Source organism: Dicentrarchus labrax, unplaced genomic scaffold (genome assembly GCF_905237075.1).
Source record: "Dicentrarchus labrax unplaced genomic scaffold, dlabrax2021, whole genome shotgun sequence".
Classification (NCBI taxonomy): domain Eukaryota; kingdom Metazoa; phylum Chordata; class Actinopteri; family Moronidae; genus Dicentrarchus; species Dicentrarchus labrax.
Genome location: NW_026136709.1, coordinates 4,396,182 through 4,418,969, shown reverse-complemented (window position 1 = coordinate 4,418,969; position 22,788 = coordinate 4,396,182). Strand labels below are relative to the sequence as shown.

Sequence of the window (22,788 nt, the reverse complement as noted above, 5' to 3'; positions counted from 1 at the left end):
AGAGGAAAAATCAACAAATAGAAGTGAGACCCATTTCCTTTTTGAGAAGTAAGTTCAACAAATACTGTGGCATCCTCTATACCCTTTTTACCCCTTTTCCACCAAGGTGAACTTAGTGCTAGTTCTGGGCTGAAGCTAGTGCCGGTTCAGAGTTGGTTCAACCTGAGAGCCTTCTAAGAACCAGTGTGCTTTTCCATGGGCTAGTGAGCCACCATAGAGCCATGTAACGGTATACATCTCAAACGTTACAGGCTATAAGCAACCTGCATGGGATCAAATGCATGCTCAGTTTTCCTTAAGATTTTTGACCTTTCATGCTCATGCGTCCAATAGTTCACCAGTTGATATCATCATGAGTACATGCATTATTGTAAACATATTCACTTTTGAGTTGATGTGTCTGTCCATCACAGACCCCCCGAGATGGAGAGCGAGATGGTGAACAAGACAGTGAAGGCATGCTGTGAGGGCTGGGCCGGACCACGCTGCTCTGAGGGTGAGGACAAGAGACCAGGAGATCTGTACCATGTGCAGTGTGCAGTTTTACATTAACTGGATTGAGAGTGTTGTACACTGTCCAGATTTTTGATTCTGGGCTGTATAAAATAAAATGACATGACTTGCATTGTGATTAATTAACATTATCACGAATTAGTAAAAAACTCTTAACTTATATATAGTATATGATATATTTAACTTAAATATATTTAATATATTTTTTAATGTTTTAATATTTATGTTGCATGCATTTTTTCCAAAGTTTGGTTGTTGATTTTTTTTGACATTACAAATTACAAAACAAACTCAATGAAGAACAGCAGTGTGTGACATTCTTAGTTGTCCAGTTGTGTTTCTTTTTTATTCCCTTGTGTAATAAAACACAAGGGAACACAATAAAGTTGGCCAGTTGCAAGCCCAAAGCTCAGGCTTATTTTTATTTTATTGCTTATGAGAAAGGATAAAAATGACTATAAGTACTTTAAATTAATCATAATAGATTAGAAAACAGCCTAACAATGATTTTTCACAACCTTTCCAACAGATATTCTGACTATTACTCATTTATTTTAAAAATCTGAAGACAGTGACTACTAATTTTTTTCCTTCCACTTTGCTCTCCATTTACACCCAGGTGTGGGCGTGCGTGGCCAGTGTTACTCTACGTGGAGCTGTGGGGAGTTCCCCGGAGTTCATAACTCCTCCTTGATGCAGATGGAGCAGTGCTGCAGCAGCCTGTGGGGGCTGAGCTGGAGGAATGCCTCTGACCAGACCTGCTTGTCTTGCACCTACACTCTCCTTCCTGGTCAGAAGACATGCATGCTGTTTTGGATGCTGCTCAAGCATCAATTTGTGACCTGAAATTAATTTATTTTTCCTCAAAATCTGTATAAATCTCTCTTTTGATAATCTTTTTTGTATGCACTGAAGGGTCTGAAGCTGCTCACTGCTTGTATTTCATATGACAGCATCCGAGGAAGGTTAAATTACTCTCACTACCTCTATCTCCTCTCCAGACTCCCAGTCCTCTCCTCTAGTGCGCAGTGGTCTTCTGGGTAGCGTCAGGGTGCCTCAGAGCTCAGCTACCTGCATGTCCTGGGGTGGAGCCCACTACCGCACTTTTGACAGGAAGCACTTCCATTTCCAGGGCAGCTGCACCTACCTGCTGGCCTCATCTACTGACGGCACCTGGGCAGTCTACATCAGTACAGTCTGTGACGGGAGAGGAGACTGCAGTAAGGTGTGAAATATGGCAGATTCAACGGCTGATAGAGTTTATGAAGCAGTTTTTTTAGTGGCATACTCTTATACTAGACTTTTCCTATCATTGTCCATAATGTAGCAGTTTGTTAGATAATCAGTGGTGGAAATGTCTACTTATAACTTGCTCTGTATGTGTCGTGGCCCTCTGCTTTCAGGCTTTGAGGATGATGCTGGGTCTAGATTTGGTTTCAGTTCATCACAGGAACTTAACGCTGAACAACCGCCCTGTTCCAAACGGAGAACCACTCTTCCAAAATGGTAAACTATTTTAAGCTGTCAGTAAAGCTCTCTCCTAGTTCCATTTCCAGCCTGATATTGTTGACCTGGCAATATGAGACTAGGTAACAATAAGAATAAAAAATTAGTTTGACAGATCAGCCTTTACATACATCTGTAACAGGCTACTTAACATGGGCCCTTGTTTGCCCCTTCAGTCTTTAAAGTTCCCCCTTCTCCATTTCCCCCACCCTGGATGGCACATGGGTAAGAAAAGATAAAGGAAAAAAATCCCAACAAGACTGAAAAATATATATATAAAAAAAAGAAAACAAACAAACAAATACATGAATTTAAGAGAGAAACATATATATATTTATGTTTCCAGTTTCCAGTTACAAGCAGAACATTGTTGGGTGTACAGGTGTATATCTCCTGATTCATCTTAAGTAGAAGTGGATGGATGGATGGATGGATAGATGACATTGTTCTTGCCAAGGTTCCACTAGACATTCTTTTCACTGACCCAAAAATGAAATGCTTGATCAACAATATTGCGCAGCAAAGTAGAAAACCTGTAACAAAACAACGTTTTTTTAATTTTGTATTTATTTCTTACAGGAGTGAGTGTTCATTGGCTGGGGGACTTTGTGTTTGTGGAGAGTGGCCTGGGAGTAAGAATGAAGTTTGACCTGACCAACACAGTCTACCTGACAGTGACCACAGAGCACCTGGCAGCTACCAGGGGGCTGTGTGGAGTCTACAACAACAACGCTGACGGTAAGGAAAGTAGCATTAGAGTCCCTGTCCCTGACCCAGGGTTGCTTGTTCCCCATTTTCTTGTAGTATTACTTAGTTAATTTGAATTATTTTAAGTTTCCATGTTTACACCTTTGCTATGTACTCCTAACCTATTTGTATCTTGGTGCCGTAGATGATTTCACCACAATGGGTGGAACTGTTTCCCAGTATGCTGCCAGCTTTGGTAACTCATGGAGAGTTCCTGACCAGCAGAGTGAAGTACTGCACTGACTATATTGAATGAGTATTTCACTGTTTTTGCAACATTATAGCTTTTTGTTGTTGTTATTATTATTATTATTATTATTGTTATTATTATTATTATTATTATTATTATTATTACCACAGGATGTGGTCTGAATACAGTTGATGCCTCTAATATGATCCAAAAAAATCAGCTGAAAAAAAACAACAACCCACCTGATTGTTGGAGATTAATGGTTTTAGCGGTTGTTTTTGGTGTGAATGCAGAGTTCTGTGACACTTCTACTATATTTGAAACAAATGGCAAAATGCGTTCATGAGATGGACCTTCTATAATTGAGTCACTGTGTGTCCCATGCTTCCCTCAGGGCTGCAGCGATGCAGCTGAGCTCGGTCACAGCTGTGATGTCTCAGGAGACCCTGCCCTGCGCAGACAGGCAGAGTCAGTGTGTCACCAACTGCAGGAAAACCCCTTCACACACTGCCACGTCCGGGTCAGACACCTTCTGATATACACCACAGTCACATTGCATTACCAATGTTTGCTGTATTTGTTTTTAACTTGATAATAGTCCTTTTCTCATTTCTGCGAAAGTCAAGCCTGTAATGAGCTCTAAATCAAATTGCTCCTGAAAATAAATCAGTTCCAAGAAATGGGTTAGAGAGATGCAAGCCATCTTAAAGACTGGTTTTAGTTTAACTTACACTATTATCTTACACTGAAATCAATAAACAAACTAATAAATCTCGGTTAATAATTTATGAATTAAGATATGGCTATGTCTCATTAGTGTCTGTCTCTATTACTGTCTCTTACTTGTCACCCATTATTACTGCACTCATTATTAATATGATAACATATAGAAATTTTTCACAGCAGCCATTATGACATGAAATAATAGGGTAAACACAGGTGTTACCAGTGATACTAATCCCAATGACATAATCAACATAATCATTACTGTGCATCCCTGTTCATTAAAGCACTTTTTTTACAGGATTTTTACATTTCTGACTTTGGAGACTGCTTGTAGCTGTATCAGATTCATTTTCTGTATGCTACTTGATGCAGATATAGTGTTGAATAACCCAGAAGTGATGAGTTTGTGCCTTTGTATCTTCCAGCTGGACCCTACAGTGTACATAGACACCTGTCTCTACCTATATTGTAGCCTGCCTCCCAAAGAAAGAGATTCGGCAGTGTGTGATACCCTGGCCAGCTATGCCCGAGAGTGTGCCCAGCAACACGTCATCATAATGTGGAGGACAGCCGCCCTATGTGGTAATTGAATATAATCCCATTAATTATCTTCACAGTTTAAATAGCGAAAGAACAAATAGGGATGTTTCAAACACAGATTGAATGGTAAACTGTGGAGATATCAAAGTCTAAAGCAATATATTTTCTGCAAGTTCGATGGCATGGGGCCTACATCAGTAGGCTATAGGCTGTATGTGGGTGATATCAACATACTGACCCAGGGAAACATGCACTGAACATTTGACCAAGGGAAAGACCATAAAACCCTTTAAAGAAGTCTCCAAATACACACAAACAATATCTATCTAATTGAATAGTTAAAATCCCATTTAATTATCTTCACAGAAAAATGTGTTTCTTCTTTTTAAAAGTTAGTCTTACATTATTGTCACCATTTTCCAAATCATCCCATAACTTTTCAAATGGGTAATCTATTACAGTGAACATTTTGTTTAACCTGACTGCAGGTGGTTTGTTACAAACTTTTACTGAAGCCAGTCAGGAGAAAAGCTAAAACATATATTCTATCAAGAAAAGCCTTCAGTGCTGTTCTTTGCTGTTCTTTCAATGAAGAAATACTCTCCAGTTCTGCTGTAACTTATGTTGGCAGCATCTACGCTAACCTTAAAAAGGTTCCAAATAAGTATGTTGCACACTAGCATTGCATTCAAAAGCTACTTTGTTGGTCAAACCTGGAAAACGAACAATAGGAAAACATAGCCAGGTGTAGTAAAGAAAAATCTGAATTTAGTATTGTCTCACTTTCACAATCCTACTTCTGATGTCACAGTTTCCCACAGGCACACAGAGGACATTTTTTCAAAGCAGTTGGGAAACAAAAAGGCACAGAAATGTTCACTGTAATGGGCTGACTGAACAGAAATGTAAAGTACACATGATGCTAAAAGATTACTTTAACTCTGTTTCCTCCTCTCTGTCTCTGTCTTCCAAGGTCGTGTCTGTCCCAGAGGTCAGGTGTTTTCGGACTGTGTGTCCTCCTGTCCCCCCAGCTGTGCATCTCCCCAGCCCCCAGGGCCTGCTGCAGCCATGGGCCAGTGTAGGGAGGAGTGCGTGGGGGGCTGCGAGTGTCCGCCAGGCCTCTACCTTCACCAGGGACTCTGTCTAAAAAGAGACGATTGTCCTTGTTTCCATCGTAGACGCACCTACCAGTCAGGGGACAGGATACAGCAGAGATGCAATACCTGGTATGAGTGTTTCCTAAGTCTCTTTCACCCTTTCCAAGTCTTCTCTCTCTGACTTGCCAGCCTTCTTTTTTACTCTTAAAACTCCCAGTGTGTGCAGAGCAGGCCAGTGGGAGTGTACTGGGGAGAAGTGCGCAGCCCAGTGCAGCCTGATGGGGGCGCTACAGGTGACCACCTTTGATAAAAAGAGGTATTCACTACAGGGAGGAGACTGTTCCTTTACTGCTGTGGAGGTGAGATACATAAAATACAACTATGCATACAGTTACATACACTATGAGATGCATTTGTGTGTGTGGCAGCTACTTCTCCTCTGTGTGCTTATGAATTGTGTGTGTGTTCAGGACTTTGTTGACAGGAAGCTGGTGGTGAGTGTACGCTGTGGAGAGTGTACAGCAGGAGGAGGAGGAGGAGGAGGAGGAGGAGGAGGAGGAAGAAGCCTGGGTTGTGTAAGGGAGATGTTAGTCACAGCACTACGCACCACAGTGACCATCACAGACACTGGTGAGTAAGATACACACTCTGACGTGACTACTTACTAATTTTACACTGACAGCAGTGACAGTGAACATGACTAACCTTAAAGCTCCCATGTCTATTAAACTAACTGTTGATACAGAAATTAATTCATTCTGGTGAAGAGTCTCTATGTTGTTTTCAGCCCATTCATTTTTAGTATTCCTGGATCAGAACTATGGGTGGGAGAAAGTTTCCTCAAAGTCGGGTTAAACTACTTCTCACATTTAACCATTTGCACACATTCATACAAAAACTAATTCATTCATATACATTCATACAAGATGACACAGCATGGAGAGCATTCCTTGGTCAAGGACGTGTCGACATGCAGCAGGAGAGATTTTGTGGCATCTATGGGTGTTGTTTCAGATTGCTTCACCCACCCCTTCCAAGAGAAAAAGAGAAACTACACGGCTGTGAAACATGCACCCCTCTGGGCTACTGTAGAAATATGGCGGTTCAACATGATGGCCTCCATGGAGGGCAATATAAACAATATAAACTTAGCTAACAAAAACATACAGATTCTAATTTCCAGGTCCATTTCTGCCAATAGATCCTCCTAAATGTCACACTGGACCTTTAAGGCAGCTAAAATGTGTGGATCGTTTTCCATGTTTTCCTCTATTGGTCCAGCAGCTGCCTTTAACAGTACTTGGATGTGCATGACTATTGTGCATGGCTTGTAATGAAAATCTATTTTTAAAAAGTATTTTTAGCATCTTTCAGCTCACTGTTTTGATTCTACTTCCCACAACTTCACTGTCTTTGTTCACTCTTTTGTTCATTCCCCAACTCTGATTTACCCACTGTAAATAGCAATATCAGCAACCAGCTGGTGACAAGGTGGAACATTTAGCAGCTAAAGAGCCAGATATTTCCCTCTGGAGTTGTCGGAGAGCTAAAAGCTAAAAGAGAGTTAATATTGGACATTTATTAGGTGGACACAAATACAATTTTAAATGGATGCTGATGTTGGTCTTAGGGCCTTAGCCTTTGTCTGTGAAAAAAATGGTGAATCTCAGTGAACATTGGTGCAGTGTTACAGTGAAACTTTTTTTAAATTCAACACACATAGCTTCATGGCTTAATTTAACAAGTGACTGTAAGTTACTGGGAAGGACTTTTCAGCCTGTCCTCTCTAATGTGAGAATTCTTTATTTTGAATGATATGTTCACTGCCCTCTGATTGCTTACAGTTGGTATTGGTACTTCCAGGTACAGTGACACTGAACGGCCAGAGGGAGCTGTTGCCTGTGGTGACGGGAGACCTGGTTGTGCGTAGGGCCTCATCTTCATTTCTCCTTATCCAGACTTTTGGAGCCCAGCTGCTCTGGCACCTCGATGGACCTTTGGCCCTGATCACCCTGCAACCTGGCTTTGCAAACAAGGTGACCGTCACACCTCATAGGGTCACTATATTTAACTAAAGCAAAATGGAGAGAAATCGAAACTCTATGAGCAAACAGAAGTCAGTAATTCTACCAGTGTGTAGAAACTGGCTAGTAAAATGTAAATGCTGTATTCAAGGTGCGCGGCCTGTGTGGAACGCTGACCTGGAACCAGCATGATGACTTTACCACCCCAGAAGGAGACGTGGAGAACAGCGTATCATCCTTTGCAGGGAAATTTACCACAGAACACTGCTCTCTACCTAGAGGAGCTCCTCCTGACCCCTGCACCACATTCACCCAGAGGAGACAGTACGCAGAGACAGTGTGCTCCGTCATACACAGCCCCGTCTTTCAGGTAGTGTGTGTTAAATCTCCCGCTATCTCAGGAGGGAGTTCATCTTTGTCTGTCTTCACACATGCACCTTCTTCTCTGATTCTCTAGGTGTGCCACGACGTGGTGGAGAGGGAGCCCTATTTCCGTCTCTGCCTGTCGGAGGTTTGCGGGTGCGCTCCACAGAGGACCTGTCACTGCACCATCCTCACCGCCTACACCCAACAATGCGCTCAGGAGGGCGTCGCCGTCAACTGGCGCAATCAGACCTTCTGCCGTAAGTGGGGAGGTCATTGGTTGGGTGGTGTTTCAGGATGTCCACTACAAGTTACCATGGTAGTATGGAGTTCGTAGATATATGTCCAAGGTAATTGTCTTTCTCAGTGAAGTTAGGAGAAATACATTACAGATAGGTCATCTACTTATCAACACTGCATTCATTTTATTTGTTTGTTCATTCATCCGTCCTGGGATTAATCTCAGACACCATTATGATTGGTTCAACAAGTACAGGACACAACTGTGGCCTTTTCCTCTGTGAAGTCACATGACTTCGTCTGAGTTTTAACATTAGCTTTAACATCACTAACTTGTGATTTGGACATACAGGTTATGACTTGAAAGATTTGATCTCTTTTGCAAGTCTTTGATGGCAGCAAATCCAGAGACAGCTCAGACACGCTGGCTGACTTAAAGGACTATAAGGAATTGATTTATTATATTGAGTCTTTTGAAGCTATAGATTTACTTTGGAATTTGTGCCCATGTGTACCCTCTCGGGTGGGAATTAAAACAAACAAAACTGAGGAACCCTTAAGAATTTAGTGCCCTTCAGCTTTAAACCCTTAAAGCAATAATCACAAACTGTACCAAGCTATTTTGTATTTCTCAAAATCTTTCCTCCTGTCCCGTCTTCCCAGCGGTCCAGTGTTCGGGGGGTCAGGTGTACCAGGAATGTGGTAACGCCTGTGGGGGCTCCTGTTCAGAGAGCTGGAACTGCGATGACGGTGGTGCTGGAATGGGTCTCAGGACTTGTGTTCCAGGGTGCCAGTGCCCACCAGGACTAGTGCAGGACCACCAGGGCCAGTGTGTTCCCATTGCTATGTGCCCCTGTGTGCAAGGAGAGAAGACATACCAGCCGGGGGATGTTATTCAGAACAACTGTAATACCTGGTATGTAGTAGGGAAGAACTTCAGACTGGGATTTCACTAATTTGTTCAAATCAGGAATTTTGAACATTTTGACTGACAATGTAGGTTTCAAATATTGGACAAACATGTTTTGCTGGAAATATGATCCAATAGACCTTTTTCCATAGCATTTACTTGGTACAATTAAACCATAGTTTTCTACTTGCTACTTAGATGGTCTCATTTCCAAACCTTCTTTGACTCTTAATGGCAGAATTTCACTTAGGTTAAAGATTAACATCGCTGCACAGATGCAATACTCTTGCAACAAGGACAGCAAACAAACTAAACTTGTCAGAGTAAAATAACATGGTAGAGGTTGATTCAGTACAAGCTCTTAGTGACCCAAATGCGTAAAGATATTTTTACAGCAAGTCATAAAAACAGCCCTTTCTCTTTCATGGCTATCTATGCAGCTTTTATCGTACTGTAGTTGATAAAGAATCAGAGGGCGTAAGCATGTTTTCGCCATTGTCAGTAGAAAAGAGCTTTGATGCAACTTCAATATACTATTGGCACAGTTTCATGAGCATGGCTCTCGTACTTTTGAATGAGCCTTGATCCCATGGGGTGATTTAGATCATGTGCTGATTAATAGGAATAGACAGTTTTATCAAATATCTAGTATGTCTGCTAAAAGCTAAAAAATCACCTGCTGTTTTTTTTTTTGAGGAAAATGTGAAAGGTCAGGGGTCAGTGTGACGGTGCTATAGACCTTTTTCACAGCAGCCATTTTGACATAAAAACATGCACAGGTGTTACCAATGATAATAATTAAAGGGTATATTTTTCTTATTTTCCCAGCCTACAGCCACAAAACCGGCTACAATGCATTCCTTATGTGCAAATGCGCACTGTCAAAATCTTGTTTTTTCTACTGACCAGCAACACGACTGTACAATGACATTTAACGTTTTCTCTACCTTTTGCTATCTCCACTTATTTGTGTTCCTGCAGCAAGTCCTGAATTCTATGGAGATTTCAGCATGAGCATTTTTCGGATGCAGGCTGCAGTACTCTCACTCAATATTTGACCAAATTCAAAACTTTTAGTCATTTTGTCACAAAAACATGGGAAAATAAGGTTGAAAAATACCAAAATTACCATATGAGGTTACATTCAATAAAGAGACTAACAGAGTCAGGGTACTGCTATGTCAGCTCACTTGGAACCTTAATAAGTATCATTGGTAACACCTGTGTTTACCCTACTATTACATAAAAATGGCTGATGTGAAAAAGGTCTATTGTTTTATAATGACATAGGTAAATTATATAATTTTTTAGGTTTTCTATGTGTTTTTCTACATTAACTTAAAGTCCCTTTCTGTTTCCAACTTGGCGCACCAGTACCTGGTGGTGCAAGGGCTCTGATGAAATCACCCTATGTTCCTGCTCCCTGATACAGGATAGGTTGATTTCATTGCATCTCTTCACTACACAACCACAGTGATCATCGCTTTGTGGGTGGGAGTCATCTGTTAATGAGTCAGAGCAGTCACAGCAGTACCAGAAAGCAACTGATTAATTATTATATTTTATTATATGTGGATGTGTGTGTCTGTGCATTGCCCATTTTGTACGTGACTCATTTTCACTAAACTGCTGAGATGTGTCTCTGCACTGACCATTGACCTAATTAATTGCTATGACGAAAGGTGAAATTTGGACTGTATAATTATTACAGATATAAAATATGACACACAGTACATCCATTCACCTTGAATGACAACCCTTGGCTGTTGATTCCAGATTTGCATCACACTTCACAGCACATCACACATTTTGTTGTTGCTTCATCTCATTTTACAGCTACTGTGTAGAGTTTAGCAACTGTAAAGTAAAACTTTATTGATCCATAGTAGACTCTCTTGAGCCAGCAGCTCAAGGGCAGAGCTCTAGATTCCTATAACTGCTGGGCCAACTGGCCTCTACTTGACTGCAGTTATTCCACTTATTTGAGTCATACTTTAATTATACAATGCTTGATTTTTTGCTTTAAATAAGCTTTAATAGCCTTTCATGCACGCCTGACATGATTAATATAGAATTATTTAGTCAATGTCAGTTCAGATTCTGCTCACTCTCCTCTTCCCTTCCCTTCAGTGTGTGTGAGCAGGGGCGGTTTAACTGCACCCAAGAGCGCTGTGAGGAGGTGAACCGGTGTCCAGGCTCTCTGGTCTACTCTCCACGCTCCTGCCTCCTCACCTGCTCCAGCCTGGACCCTCCTGGACAACAGCAGGGGAGCAGCGTAGCACTTGGGAGCTGCAGAGAGCCCCTGTCTGGCTGTGTCTGTCCTCAGGGAACTGTGCTGCTAGTGAGTGGAAACTCTTCTTTAGTTTTCTGAGTGGATACAGGATAAAGGATATCTTTTTGAAACGTGAACTGCTGAAACTACATACCTTTTCCACAGCAGACATTTTGAGTTGTCATAGCAGGCAGAGCACAGGTGCAGTTAATAGCATTAACGATGGCTCTGTTCCATTCTAGTGTACAGTGAGCCAGCATTATGCACTATATCAGGACAATGCAGCTGGTTAAGCTAAATAGAATGCAGCCGCTTTAAATACATCCGTTTATGTAATTAGGTCCCCCTGTGGTTTCCCTTATATCACATGTCCAAATATCTTCCAGGAAAACTCCAACAATAGGTAGGTCAAGGCTTACATTTACACACACACACACACACACACACACACACACACACACACACACACACACACATATATATATATATATATAAAAACTTCCCTCTCACCCTCTTGGGGTGGTATCTGTGTGTCATCCTCAAGCTCGGGTCCTCTACCAGAGGCCTGGGAGTTTGAGGGTTCTGCGCAGTATCTTAGCTGTTCATAGGACTGCACTCTTCTGGACTGAGGCTTCTGATGTTGTTCCTGGGATCTGTTGGAGCCACTCCCCCAGTTTGGGGGTCACTGCCCCGAGTGCTCCTACTACCACGGGGATCACGCTCGCCTTGATCTTCCACATCTGCTCCAGCTGTTCTTTCAACCCTTGGTACTTTTCAACCTTTTCGTGTTCCTTCTTTCTGATGTTGGCGTCTGCTGGTATGGCCACATCTATCACCACCGCTTTCTTCTGCTCCTTGTCTACCACCACTATGTCCGGTTGGTTGGCCAGGACCTGTTTGTCAGTCTGGAATCTGAAGTCCCACAGCACCTTGGCCCTGTTGTTGTCAGCCACCTTCTGTGGGTACTTCTATTCCATACTGGGTACAGATGTTCCTGTACACTATTCCAGCCACTCGGTTGTGTCTCTCCATGTACGCTGAACCAGCTAGCATCTTACACCCTGCTATTATGTGCTGGACTGTCTCAGGGGCATCTTTGCATAGTCTGCACCTTGGGTCAGATCTACTCTTGTAGATCTTGGCCTCTATGGCTCTTGTACCTAGGGCCTGTTCTTGTGCTGCCATGATCAATGCCTCTGTGCTGTCTCTGAGTCCAGCCTTTTCCAGCCATTGGTAGGTCTTCTCGATATCAGCCACTTCTTCAATTTGGCGGTGGTACATGCCGTGTAGGGGCTTGTCCCTCCAGGTTGTCTGCTCCTCTTCCTCCGCACTCTTATCGGGTTTTTGTTGCCTGAGACATTCACTTAGCAGTTCATCCTTTGTGGCCATTTTTTTGATGTACTCTTGGATTTTGATGTTTCATCCTGGATAGTGGCCTTGATGCTCACTAGTCCTCGGCCTCCCTCTTTCCGCTTAGCGTACAGTCTCAGGGTGCTGGATTTGGGGTGAAACCCTCCGTGCATGGTGAGGAGCTTTCTTATATATATACAGTATGTATGTGTATGTATGTATGTATGTGTGTATATATATATATATATATATATATATATATATATATGTATATAGAGCCTATATTGCTCTTCAGGTAAAAGCTGATAAATGCTCCATCAACTAGCTAGCTAAGTTAGTTGCTAATTTTGTATGTTTAACGTTTGGACTAGCAGGTAGCTAATGTAGTTAATGAGTTTGATAGAGCAGTGAGGTGGAACCAAAACAATAAAGTTGTGACTGTAAAAAAAAATGATAAGACTGCATAAGATAGCAGTGCCTTGTACCATACTGTAAGTTTTAACATGGCCCAGAACTATCCTACTGAATGCACATGATATTGTACCTTCAGTGTCAATGGTAAGATAAAAAGCAAGTACTGCAAGTCAAGAAGCATAAATAGAAAATGAAAAATCAAAGATGAAATAAAAAATCATAACAGCCACATCTGTAGGAATTCAATTAATTCAATTTAATGCAAACCCTCAGCTTACACAAGAAATGAGTTGGAACCAAGCCTGACAGTAGCTCATGTATCTCACTATTAAATTCCATTCAATAGGTAATACAACATAAAAACAACACGAAAAAGGTTTAAGTGTGTCTGTGAGCTTTGACTACTACATGCTATGTGTTCTCCGGTTTACTGCAGGGTGATCACTGTGTTCAGCCAGATGAGTGCCCGTGCCGCCATAATGGTCAACTTTACTACAGCAACGACACCATTGTTAAAGACTGCAACACATGGTAATGTATGCTGTCTCATTACATCACATCCTTTTAATGATTAATTATCTCAACCATTCTTTTTTTTAAATTCCTGCAGTGTGTGTAAGGAACGCCGCTGGCACTGCAGCCAGTCCGCCTGTGCCGGTGTGTGCGTGGCAACCGGTGACCCACACTATGTGACATTCGACGGCCGCTGTTACTCTTTCCTGGGCGACTGCCAGTATGTGCTGGCGAGGGAGACCAGCGGTTTGTTCAGCGTCACGGCAGAGAACGTGCCCTGTGGGAGCACTGGGGTCACCTGCACAAAGTCGGTCACCCTCAGCCTGGGAAATACTGTCATACATCTGCTGAGAGGTAGGGGGGTGGTGTTATGGGGGAAACAGAAGCTGACGATAGGAAGTTGTGCTACATAGGCACCACATGTTTTAAGAAATAGTTGCTTGAGGTAACCCGTCTTGTCTCCATTGTTTAGGTAAAGCTGTGACAGTAAATGGGATGCCAGTCAGTCTGCCAAAGTCTTACAGTGGCAGTGGTCTGACTTTGGAAAGAGTCGGCCTGTTTGTCTCCCTTTCCTCCCGACTAGGGGTCACTCTGCTATGGGATGGAGGTAGGTCAGGTGTCTCTGTAGACTGTCCCTTGTTTGTCTATGGTAATTTACTTAAAAAAAAAAAAAAACCCAAACATATTCATATATCACTATGAGAAGACATGTTTTTTCTTTGTATTACCGCCAAAAACGGAATTTACTGTAGAGGCAAATAGTTCTCCAAGCATTGCTTACGTGTGTGGCTGTAGACACTGGTTAACTAACAAATCAGTGGTAATGTGGTTGTCATTCCATATGCACACAGGTATGCGTGTGTATGTGCGTCTGGCGGCCCACCTGCGGGGTCAGGTCGGGGGCCTGTGTGGTAACTTTGATGGGGACACAGAGAATGATTTTACGACACGGCAGGGCATCGTGGAGTCTACGGCCGAGCTGTTTGGAAACTCCTGGAAGGTCAGCCCTTCCTGCCCTGATGTGGCAGACCAGGACCTCCGAGACCCCTGTGCTGTGAGTTCAATACAGACACATCATACATACACCTCATACTGACAATTGCAGGAACATTAGACCTACTTATACTTACTTGGACATTGTTGCAAATCCAGTTCAGCTTCTCATACACACACATGCAAACGCAAACTACCATCTCTCTCTTTGTCTTGTCCAGCTAAACACCCACAGGGTGACCTGGGCCAGGAAAAGGTGCGCAGTCCTGACGCAGGAGCTCTTCTCTCGGTGCCACCCTGAGGTGCCCTTCCAGCAGTATTATGACTGGTGTGTCTTTGATGCTTGTGGGTGAGTGACACCACTAATCTACACAGACTATCTCAAAATGTAATCTTTAAAATGTGTAATCTACTATGTACAGTATGAGTGCTCTTTATTCTTCATAACCGCCAACCCTGCAAACAGATTGATTGATTGAGAAATCTGCTTATGGACAGTATTTTGCTATAGTCTCATGAGCTTGTTGTGTGTACATTTAGCCTGTCTCACCAAAATAAGATACATATTGAATGTTTTGAAACCTGCATTGTTAAGATTCAAACTGGTATTCATCTTCTTCTCGTCTTTTATTGGTATATTGGTACCATTTGTGGTCCATTTCTGCCACCAACTGGGAATATGCATTACTGCTGTTACACAGACCTTGCCACTAGAGGTTAAAAAAACTGTCTCTCTTGAACAGAAAGGGTCTAAGGATATTTTCCATGGTTAAAGTATCCTGATCATCTTTAAATGTTCATATTTTGCCAACATCATTCATCTTGAAAGTGTGTACTTGCAGTAATACTTAACGGCATGTGAACAGTCCATACTCAGTCCATTGTTTGTGTGTATGTTTTAGCTGTGACTCAGGGGGGGACTGTGAGTGTCTCTGTACTGCCATTGCTGCCTATGCTGAAGAATGTAACCGCCGAGGGGTCTACATCCGCTGGAGATCCCAAGAACTCTGTCGTATGTCAGAGACGCCCATACATACACACCCCCACACTCACACAGTCAATCTTCTGCACACGCATCATTACTCATGTCTTTTACTGTATCTCTGTAACCATTGTTTCATGTCCTGGTCTTGCTGCCTTTCTTTATTCTTGCTCTCTGTTTCTGCAGCTCTGCAGTGTGAGAACGGGCTGGTGTATGATCCCTGTGGTCCAGCTTGTTCTCCTTCATGTCCCAGTGTTCAGCAGAGCCCACACTCCCAGTGTGGTGCTCTGTCCTGTGTGGAGGGCTGCTTCTGCCCTGCTGGCACAGTCCTATATGGTGAGACAGATTTAGCACACTAAACCTGAGCCACTGAGTGTGATATATATATATATATATGGATAGTCTCATTCTCCTCAACACTTGGTGTGGATTTTCATGCTACCCAGAGGGTGATTTGTCATGCTTTAGTGACCAACTGACCTTTCACTTAACTTCTTAGTCAGAGCAAAGGTTCTCCTTGACAAACACTTTGGACCATGACAAATCTAATAGCAGGATTTACATTAATTATTCAATTTATGTATATAATTTATGAGACACCACCAATATGCCAGACTTTTTAAAATATCAGAATATAATGGGCAGATTGTATTGAAATTTACTGAGCACGTTCATACTCACTAGGGGATGAACCATTTCTGTTTTGGACACATCATAAGAGTTCTACCCCTAGGACAAACTGGCAAAGCTCTTCGAATAGCAGAATAATGTATTTCAGTATGTTTTGTGTTCTACAGGAGAGAGCTGTGTAGTTCCCACTCAGTGTCCATGTGAGTGGGAGGGCTCCATTTTCCCACCTGGAACTACCATCACTCAGCACTGCCAGAACTGGTCAGTCAATCAAAATGCTTAGGAAACTATATTCCACTCCCTTTGTCTATAATAATCAAAAGTTCCTTTGCCTTTGTGTGTCCAGTTCCTGTGAGGATGGTGTGTGGCAGTGCGAGGGTGTGGCTTGCCCTCCTCCCTCCCCTCCTTGTCTGGAATCGGAGTTTACTTGTGCTGGGGGGCGCTGCATCCCCTCCCAGTGGGTGTGTGACAACGAGGATGACTGTGGCGATGGTTCAGATGAGCTCTGCCCGTCCACCTGCTCTCCAGTCCAATTCCGCTGTACCAGCACGCCAAGGTGAATCCAAACTCATTTTAGTTTATCAACAAGCACATTTTCTATGTGTGGAGATTAGAGATTAAGGACCAAGAGATGAAGCTTAGCTACAATAAGTCAACCACAAGGTCATAACCTCAAGCCTTTATAACTGAATAGAGGCATTTTTTAAGATAGACTTTAACCACACTAACATGGTGATACAAATTATACATATTTTGCCCACTAGTGGTTATGTAACCGCTACAAACCTGTATCCCCATTTGTTTATCCATCTTCTTCACAATGTTTGAAGAGTAACAAGCATTACAGCCTTACAGGCCTCTGACCGGTTTTTATATTTGAAAAAGTCACTGTTCCTCAAGTGAGTAAAGTGAATTGACCCCAACCCTGCAGTGGACCATGTTTGAACCTGGCTCTGCGTTGTGATGGCCACCCAGACTGTGTTGACCAATCAGATGAGGAGTTCTGTGGACCTACCACCCCTGTGCCCCTGTGCCCACCAGGGGAGTTTCAGTGTGCCAGTGGAAAGTGCCTGTCAGCCAGCCGTGTGTGTGATGGACGACTGGACTGTGGTTTTGCTGATGGGTCCGATGAGCAAGGTAATCACTCTATCCAGCAGCATACTCCATATACATCTTATCTGTGTTTTCACGTGAGGGCATACTTGAATGATTAATTTTCTGTACAGTATGCATCTGACTTTGTAATGATCTCTAATTTTGTTGGTCCAGACTGTGGTGTGGTGTGTGACGAAGGGGAATTCCTGTGTGCTGGAGGCCGTTGCATTCTCTACCTCCACCGCTGTGATGGACATGATGACTGTGGGGACCTCAGTGATGAGAGGGGGTGTGTTTTCAGTTTGGTGTTTGGGATTGTTAATGGTCAGATGGACTGGTATTTTTAAATATGCTTTGCAGAGCTTGTCCAGCTAAGGATGCTGCTTTTAATCAAAAAATCTTGACACTTTACTCATTAGATACTACTTGACATTATCTGAATGGCACCAATATCTCAGACCCTAAACAGTATTTTAAGAAAGTGACATCAAATAAGGAGTATTATTTTATTATTTATGCTTTTCAGCCAAATTAACTTTCTTGCGGTTTTGCTTCATAGCAGCACTCATCTAATGAATTATGGATTTCACAGCATGATGTCATCCTGATCTAAATGTTTTGGCTGGTTTTAGGTGTGTTTGTGCCCCAGGGGAGTTTCAGTGCCCTGGGGACCAGTGTGTTCCTGCAAACAGAGTGTGTAACGGACATAAAGACTGCCCCTCTGGAACAGACGAAGCTGTCTGTCCAAGTAAAGGTACAAATAATATTTTCATGTGAAATTTTGTCAGCTGTAAGGGAAATATGTTTTTGTTCAAAGCAATCCTGCATAGTTTGAATCAGTAAACCTTTCTGTGTGTGGCAGTGACCTGTGCTCCTGACCAGTTTGCCTGTAGTGATGGTACATGTGTTGCCAATACGAAGTTGTGTGATGGAACAACAGACTGTTCAAGTGGAGAGGATGAAAACAGAACCAACTGCTACATGGTTATCATAACCCAGTCCCCCTCACCTGTCACCCCGACTCTGCCCTCTTCAGGTAACAGTAGTCAGGATTTAGAGATACTGGAGATTTTTTGCAGTATTCAGTGTTGCTTATACAGCCCAGTTTCTCCAGCTTGCAGGTCCTATGAGTTCAGCTGTGCCACCGGTGGGCAGTGTGTGCCTCAGGCTTGGCATTGTGATGGAGAAACAGACTGTATGGATGGTAGTGATGAGCAGCAGTGTGCCACCCCTTGTGGCCCTGACCAGGTGCCTTGCTTCAGTGGTGACCAGTGTGTGGATTACCAGCAGCTCTGTGATGGGATCCCACACTGCAGGGATGCCTCGGACGAGAATATCGACAACTGTGGTAAATACGAATACAAATACAAATGTGACACAAGGCACAAAATGACAGAAACATAGGGCATTTGAGCAACCATAGAGTTTATATGATCAGGCCACAAAAACTGTGTTAATGAACACTGACAATGCTTCCATCTCTCTGCTAGGCTCTACTCGAATACCTCCTTGCCCAGGCAGCTTCCCGTGTGACAACCGCACCTGTGTGAACATGTCGCAAGTGTGCAACGGCGTTCCAGACTGTCCACGGGGTGATGATGAGTTGGTGTGTGGTGAGTTCTCATGAGATACTGAGAAGAGAGAGGTGAGAATGGAAGTGAGGATGGATGGAGTGAAGAGATGGATCAAGGGAACGTAGCGGACCTGACAAAATGTTTAAAGAATGGAAGGTGTACATCCAAGTCTCCCACATTCATACATTTGATGTTGATGGATCCTGTAATCTCTGGTATGTTTGATAAAAAAAATTTAATTTATTTTCTCTCCAGATAAAGCTGTGTCACCAGCGCCCCCTGGCAGTAGGAACACCACTGTCACCTGCCCTGAATTCACCTGTATGGATGGATCCTGTGTCCCCTTTAACATGGTAAGTCTACAACCAACATGATATCCACCACATCAAGTTAAACTTTATGTATTTAGTTGGTAGCGAGTGATTGGATAGGTGACAAAAAGGATAGAATTCCTTCTTTTGTACCATGAAGTTAGAGGAAGTTTTATCATCTTCCATCATCCTGAGGATGTGGACAGGATTTCAACACAAAGTAGAAAAATATTTTTTCAAATGTTTTAATTGTTCAGAAAGTTTATAAAATTATTGCACATTGATATTATTGTTGTTGTTTTTTTTTTTTTACAATTTAAATGATTATCTTTAAACATGAACATGATACAGATATGGTGATATGGCCTAATTAACAGTCATCTTGGTTAACCATTGTCAGCATGCATCATATAAAACATGAAAAAAATTAATGTTCTTTTTTCACAATAACTACATAAAAATGATTGAAAGCAGCAAAAAAATTGCTTGACCCCCCCTCAGTTATATTCAACCCATCCTTTCCACTAATTACTTAGGTGTGTAATGGTGTGGTAGACTGTCCGGACTCCTCAATAGCACCACTTGGAGGCCCCACTGATGAGCAGGGCTGTAGAAGCTGGAGCTCCTGGGGTCTGTGGAGTCCCTGCAGCACCTCCTGTGGTACAGGCTCCATGAGCCGGCAGAGAACCTGCCCTCAAGGGGACCCACTGCGCCGCTGTCAGGGACAGGACTTCCAGAGGCAACAATGCTTTAACACCACCTGCCCTGGTAAGGGGCTAAAAGACTGAACATGGACAAGGACATGAACTAAAAAATAAATATGTTTAAGAATATACAGACTCAAAGCTTTGATGCATGGTTTTAAATCAAATATGTATTCTCCTCCCCCCTCCAGTGGATGGTCAGTGGTTGCCGTGGGTGAACTGGTCGAACTGTTCCAGCGGTTGTGGTGGAGTGCAGGTCAGACACAGAGGCTGCATCCCTCCTCGCTTTGGAGGCCGAGACTGTTCCCAGCTCCCAGGGCCATCCAAGCTAGCCATGGAAATCAGTAAGGGTGTTCTGTAAATCTAAGCTCCAATTAAAATAAATGAAGGTGTTACTGGCTAAAAATCACTGGTTGGAAATATGGAAAGAAAAGCCTTAGTCTTGTACAATAATTGAGGAAGAAAGTGGTCACTTTAGAGGACTGGTTCACCCAAAACACACGGTCAACAGTTTTCACTGGGCCATTTTGTTGTTAGAAAGTAGTTGAAGTAAAAAATGATTTTCCAGAGTAACCAGGACTCTCAGGAAAGATAAGTTGCTTTTAGAACTTTTAAAATTGTATTTTTTCTATTGCTGTGAGCACCATAAACAAAATTCTATTCAGCTACAATATACTGGAGTGGAGGTAGAAATCTCAAAGATGGATATCCCAAAACCTGGATCAAAAAAACATACCTATCTATCTCTATGAATTGATACCCTTAAAGACAAATGAGAAAATGTGTGCCATTAGAATTTCAGCGTATTCATGGAACAGGTATTGTTGCTTCAAAACGTATCTGATGGTGGTTTCAATTCTAAAAATTGATCTGATCAAGAAGCAACAATAGCAAAGAAAGTGGGAATGCTAAGCAGGATTAAAAGATAAAAAAAAGAAAATGAACTTCACTCATTTTCTTCCCGTTCCCACTACAGAGCCGTGTCCTGATGATGGGTGTGCCAACACCAGCTGTCCCACTGGGCTGGTGAGACACAGTTGTGCTCCCTGCCCGATGTCCTGCGCCCACATCAGCAGTGGGACAACCTGTGATCCAACAGCACCCTGCTCTTCGGGTCAGTCAGGAGGAATCTGGAATATTCTGTTTTCTAAACACATTTTTGAAATTGACATTTCTTTCACAAGCTTTTTTCAATTAATGTGCCTCTTACTTCAGGTTGTTGGTGTCTAGAGGGCCAGGTGATGAGCCATATGCAACAGTGCGTGTTACCAGAGGAGTGTGTTTGTGAGGTGGCAGGTGTGCGTTACTGGCCGGGCCAGCAGATGAAGGTGGACTGTGAGATTTGTGTTTGTGAGAGAGGAAGGCCTCAGAGATGCCAGCCTAACCCAGACTGTTCAGGTGAGTTTGTCTCTGAAGTCTGGTGACTTAATTTCAAGGTCAGAAATAAATCTACAGCTGATTGTTACCCACACACTGGGTATCGTTCTTCATCTGCCTTAAAGTCTGAGCCGTCATACACAGTCGGCATTGTCTTCCTGCAGTGCACTGTGGCTGGTCATCGTGGTCTGAGTGGGGAGAGTGTTTGGGGCCTTGTGGTGTTCAGAGTGTCCAGTGGTCGTTCCGCAGCCCAAACAATCCCACCAAGCACGGAGACGGGAGAACATGTAGAGGAATTTACAGGAAAGCCCGTCGGTACGTAGCCTCTCCTCATTGGGTCTTTTAACTACTTTTACTGTTTCTATTTCTACACTACTTCACTTCTACTCATGGATACTTGGATTGGACCCAATGTAATGCTACCCAAAAAAACTAGTGTGTCCAGGATAATTAAAATGCAAGCCACCTTATGGCACAAAAAAGCCTTTTGTACAGAACATCTCAAAATCAAGTAAAAAGTGGAAATAAGAATTTACTGAAAACTTTCATGCTCTCCTGGTGAAATCATTTCTTTTTGTCGTAGAGACCAAGCACTTATGAGCAAACACAAATGCATCCCATTATTCCTGCATGCATTTTCCATGTCTCTCTCTGTGTGTGTGTGTGTGTGTGTGTGTGTGTGTGTGTGTGTGTGTGTGTGTGTGTGTGTGTGTGTGTGTGTGTGTGTGCAGGTGCCAGACAGACCCCTGTGATGAGTGTGAGTACCAGGGTCAGTCCCATGCTGTGGGAGACAGATGGAGGTCAGACCCCTGCCAATTATGTCACTGTCTGCCCAACCTCACAGTGCAGTGCTCCCTCTACTGTCCATACGCTGTCAGTGGATGCCCACAGGTAAGAAGAGAACTGTGTGTGACTCGTGCATTTACACATTTCTGTAAACACACTTACTGTATGTGCTTGAATGTGTGCCCATGTTTTATGGAAATATTATTCACTACATTGGTACATTTGCACATTTATTTGAGGATGTGACTGTGTGTGCCTTTAATTCATCTATGTTTCAATCTTATCTCATGTAAACAATCTAACCCACGCACTCCCCGTCATGATCCACAGCTCTGCTTCCTCTGCATCCTTTGCTTTTCCTTTACATAGTTATGTCCCATAGCAACTCCACCACACGTGTGACTGAGTCAAAGGTTGAATGTTGGTTTGTTTGTGCAGGGCCAAAGTCTGGTGCTTGGAGAGGAAGACAGGTGTTGTTACTGCCAAGGTAAAATCATAACTGTTTGTCATTCTGCACTGATAAAATGTTGGCTTGTTTAATGGTGAATAAAATGATTGGCATTCAAAAATTATACACAAGTAACTGCACTCCATGGTTACTAATGTTCACTAATGTCAGAGATGACGCTAATCTAAATAAATGACAAACACTCAGAATCACCCTTTGTCCTCTGTTGTAAGGTTGCTAGTACTGTATAAAGCTCACACATTCTTCCAGTTCAGGGCAGAGAGAGGAGACCCTGCCCCCTACCACTTCTTGTAACCACAGACATAATTCACATGTTCAGAAGATTTTCTTTTTTTTTTTTTTTTTTTACTGTATCTGTTAAAGAGAACACTACCTTAATAGTCTCAAACCTTTTGTGCCAGTATATGTAAAGATTACTGGTAGTAGTATTCCTTCTTTGTATGAGCTTAAAAATAGATTAAC

General features: G+C 42.7%; 1 protein-coding gene across 1 annotated transcript in view; it reads left to right on the top strand.

Annotated features, from left to right (window-relative positions):
• The window catches only part of sspo (SCO-spondin), a 74,660-nt gene that overhangs the window by 5,419 nt on the left and 46,453 nt on the right, over window positions 1-22,788 (top strand). The window contains exons 3-41 of the mRNA XM_051411541.1: window positions 414-496; window positions 1,133-1,303; window positions 1,515-1,738; window positions 1,917-2,019; window positions 2,599-2,757; window positions 2,912-2,997; window positions 3,351-3,476; window positions 4,108-4,264; window positions 5,196-5,448; window positions 5,537-5,678; window positions 5,790-5,949; window positions 7,183-7,355; window positions 7,495-7,713; window positions 7,801-7,966; window positions 8,610-8,862; window positions 10,987-11,197; window positions 13,329-13,423; window positions 13,503-13,759; window positions 13,878-14,012; window positions 14,257-14,459; window positions 14,620-14,747; window positions 15,301-15,410; window positions 15,567-15,716; window positions 16,178-16,271; window positions 16,357-16,566; window positions 16,942-17,147; window positions 17,280-17,394; window positions 17,738-17,859; window positions 17,968-18,141; window positions 18,220-18,453; window positions 18,596-18,718; window positions 18,935-19,032; window positions 19,527-19,758; window positions 19,886-20,038; window positions 20,671-20,808; window positions 20,910-21,092; window positions 21,236-21,386; window positions 21,803-21,962; window positions 22,296-22,344. Of these exons, the coding sequence (XP_051267501.1) occupies window positions 414-496; window positions 1,133-1,303; window positions 1,515-1,738; window positions 1,917-2,019; window positions 2,599-2,757; window positions 2,912-2,997; window positions 3,351-3,476; window positions 4,108-4,264; window positions 5,196-5,448; window positions 5,537-5,678; window positions 5,790-5,949; window positions 7,183-7,355; window positions 7,495-7,713; window positions 7,801-7,966; window positions 8,610-8,862; window positions 10,987-11,197; window positions 13,329-13,423; window positions 13,503-13,759; window positions 13,878-14,012; window positions 14,257-14,459; window positions 14,620-14,747; window positions 15,301-15,410; window positions 15,567-15,716; window positions 16,178-16,271; window positions 16,357-16,566; window positions 16,942-17,147; window positions 17,280-17,394; window positions 17,738-17,859; window positions 17,968-18,141; window positions 18,220-18,453; window positions 18,596-18,718; window positions 18,935-19,032; window positions 19,527-19,758; window positions 19,886-20,038; window positions 20,671-20,808; window positions 20,910-21,092; window positions 21,236-21,386; window positions 21,803-21,962; window positions 22,296-22,344 (6,206 nt within the window). The remainder of the gene's footprint in view (window positions 1-413; window positions 497-1,132; window positions 1,304-1,514; window positions 1,739-1,916; window positions 2,020-2,598; window positions 2,758-2,911; window positions 2,998-3,350; window positions 3,477-4,107; window positions 4,265-5,195; window positions 5,449-5,536; window positions 5,679-5,789; window positions 5,950-7,182; window positions 7,356-7,494; window positions 7,714-7,800; window positions 7,967-8,609; window positions 8,863-10,986; window positions 11,198-13,328; window positions 13,424-13,502; window positions 13,760-13,877; window positions 14,013-14,256; window positions 14,460-14,619; window positions 14,748-15,300; window positions 15,411-15,566; window positions 15,717-16,177; window positions 16,272-16,356; window positions 16,567-16,941; window positions 17,148-17,279; window positions 17,395-17,737; window positions 17,860-17,967; window positions 18,142-18,219; window positions 18,454-18,595; window positions 18,719-18,934; window positions 19,033-19,526; window positions 19,759-19,885; window positions 20,039-20,670; window positions 20,809-20,909; window positions 21,093-21,235; window positions 21,387-21,802; window positions 21,963-22,295; window positions 22,345-22,788) is intronic.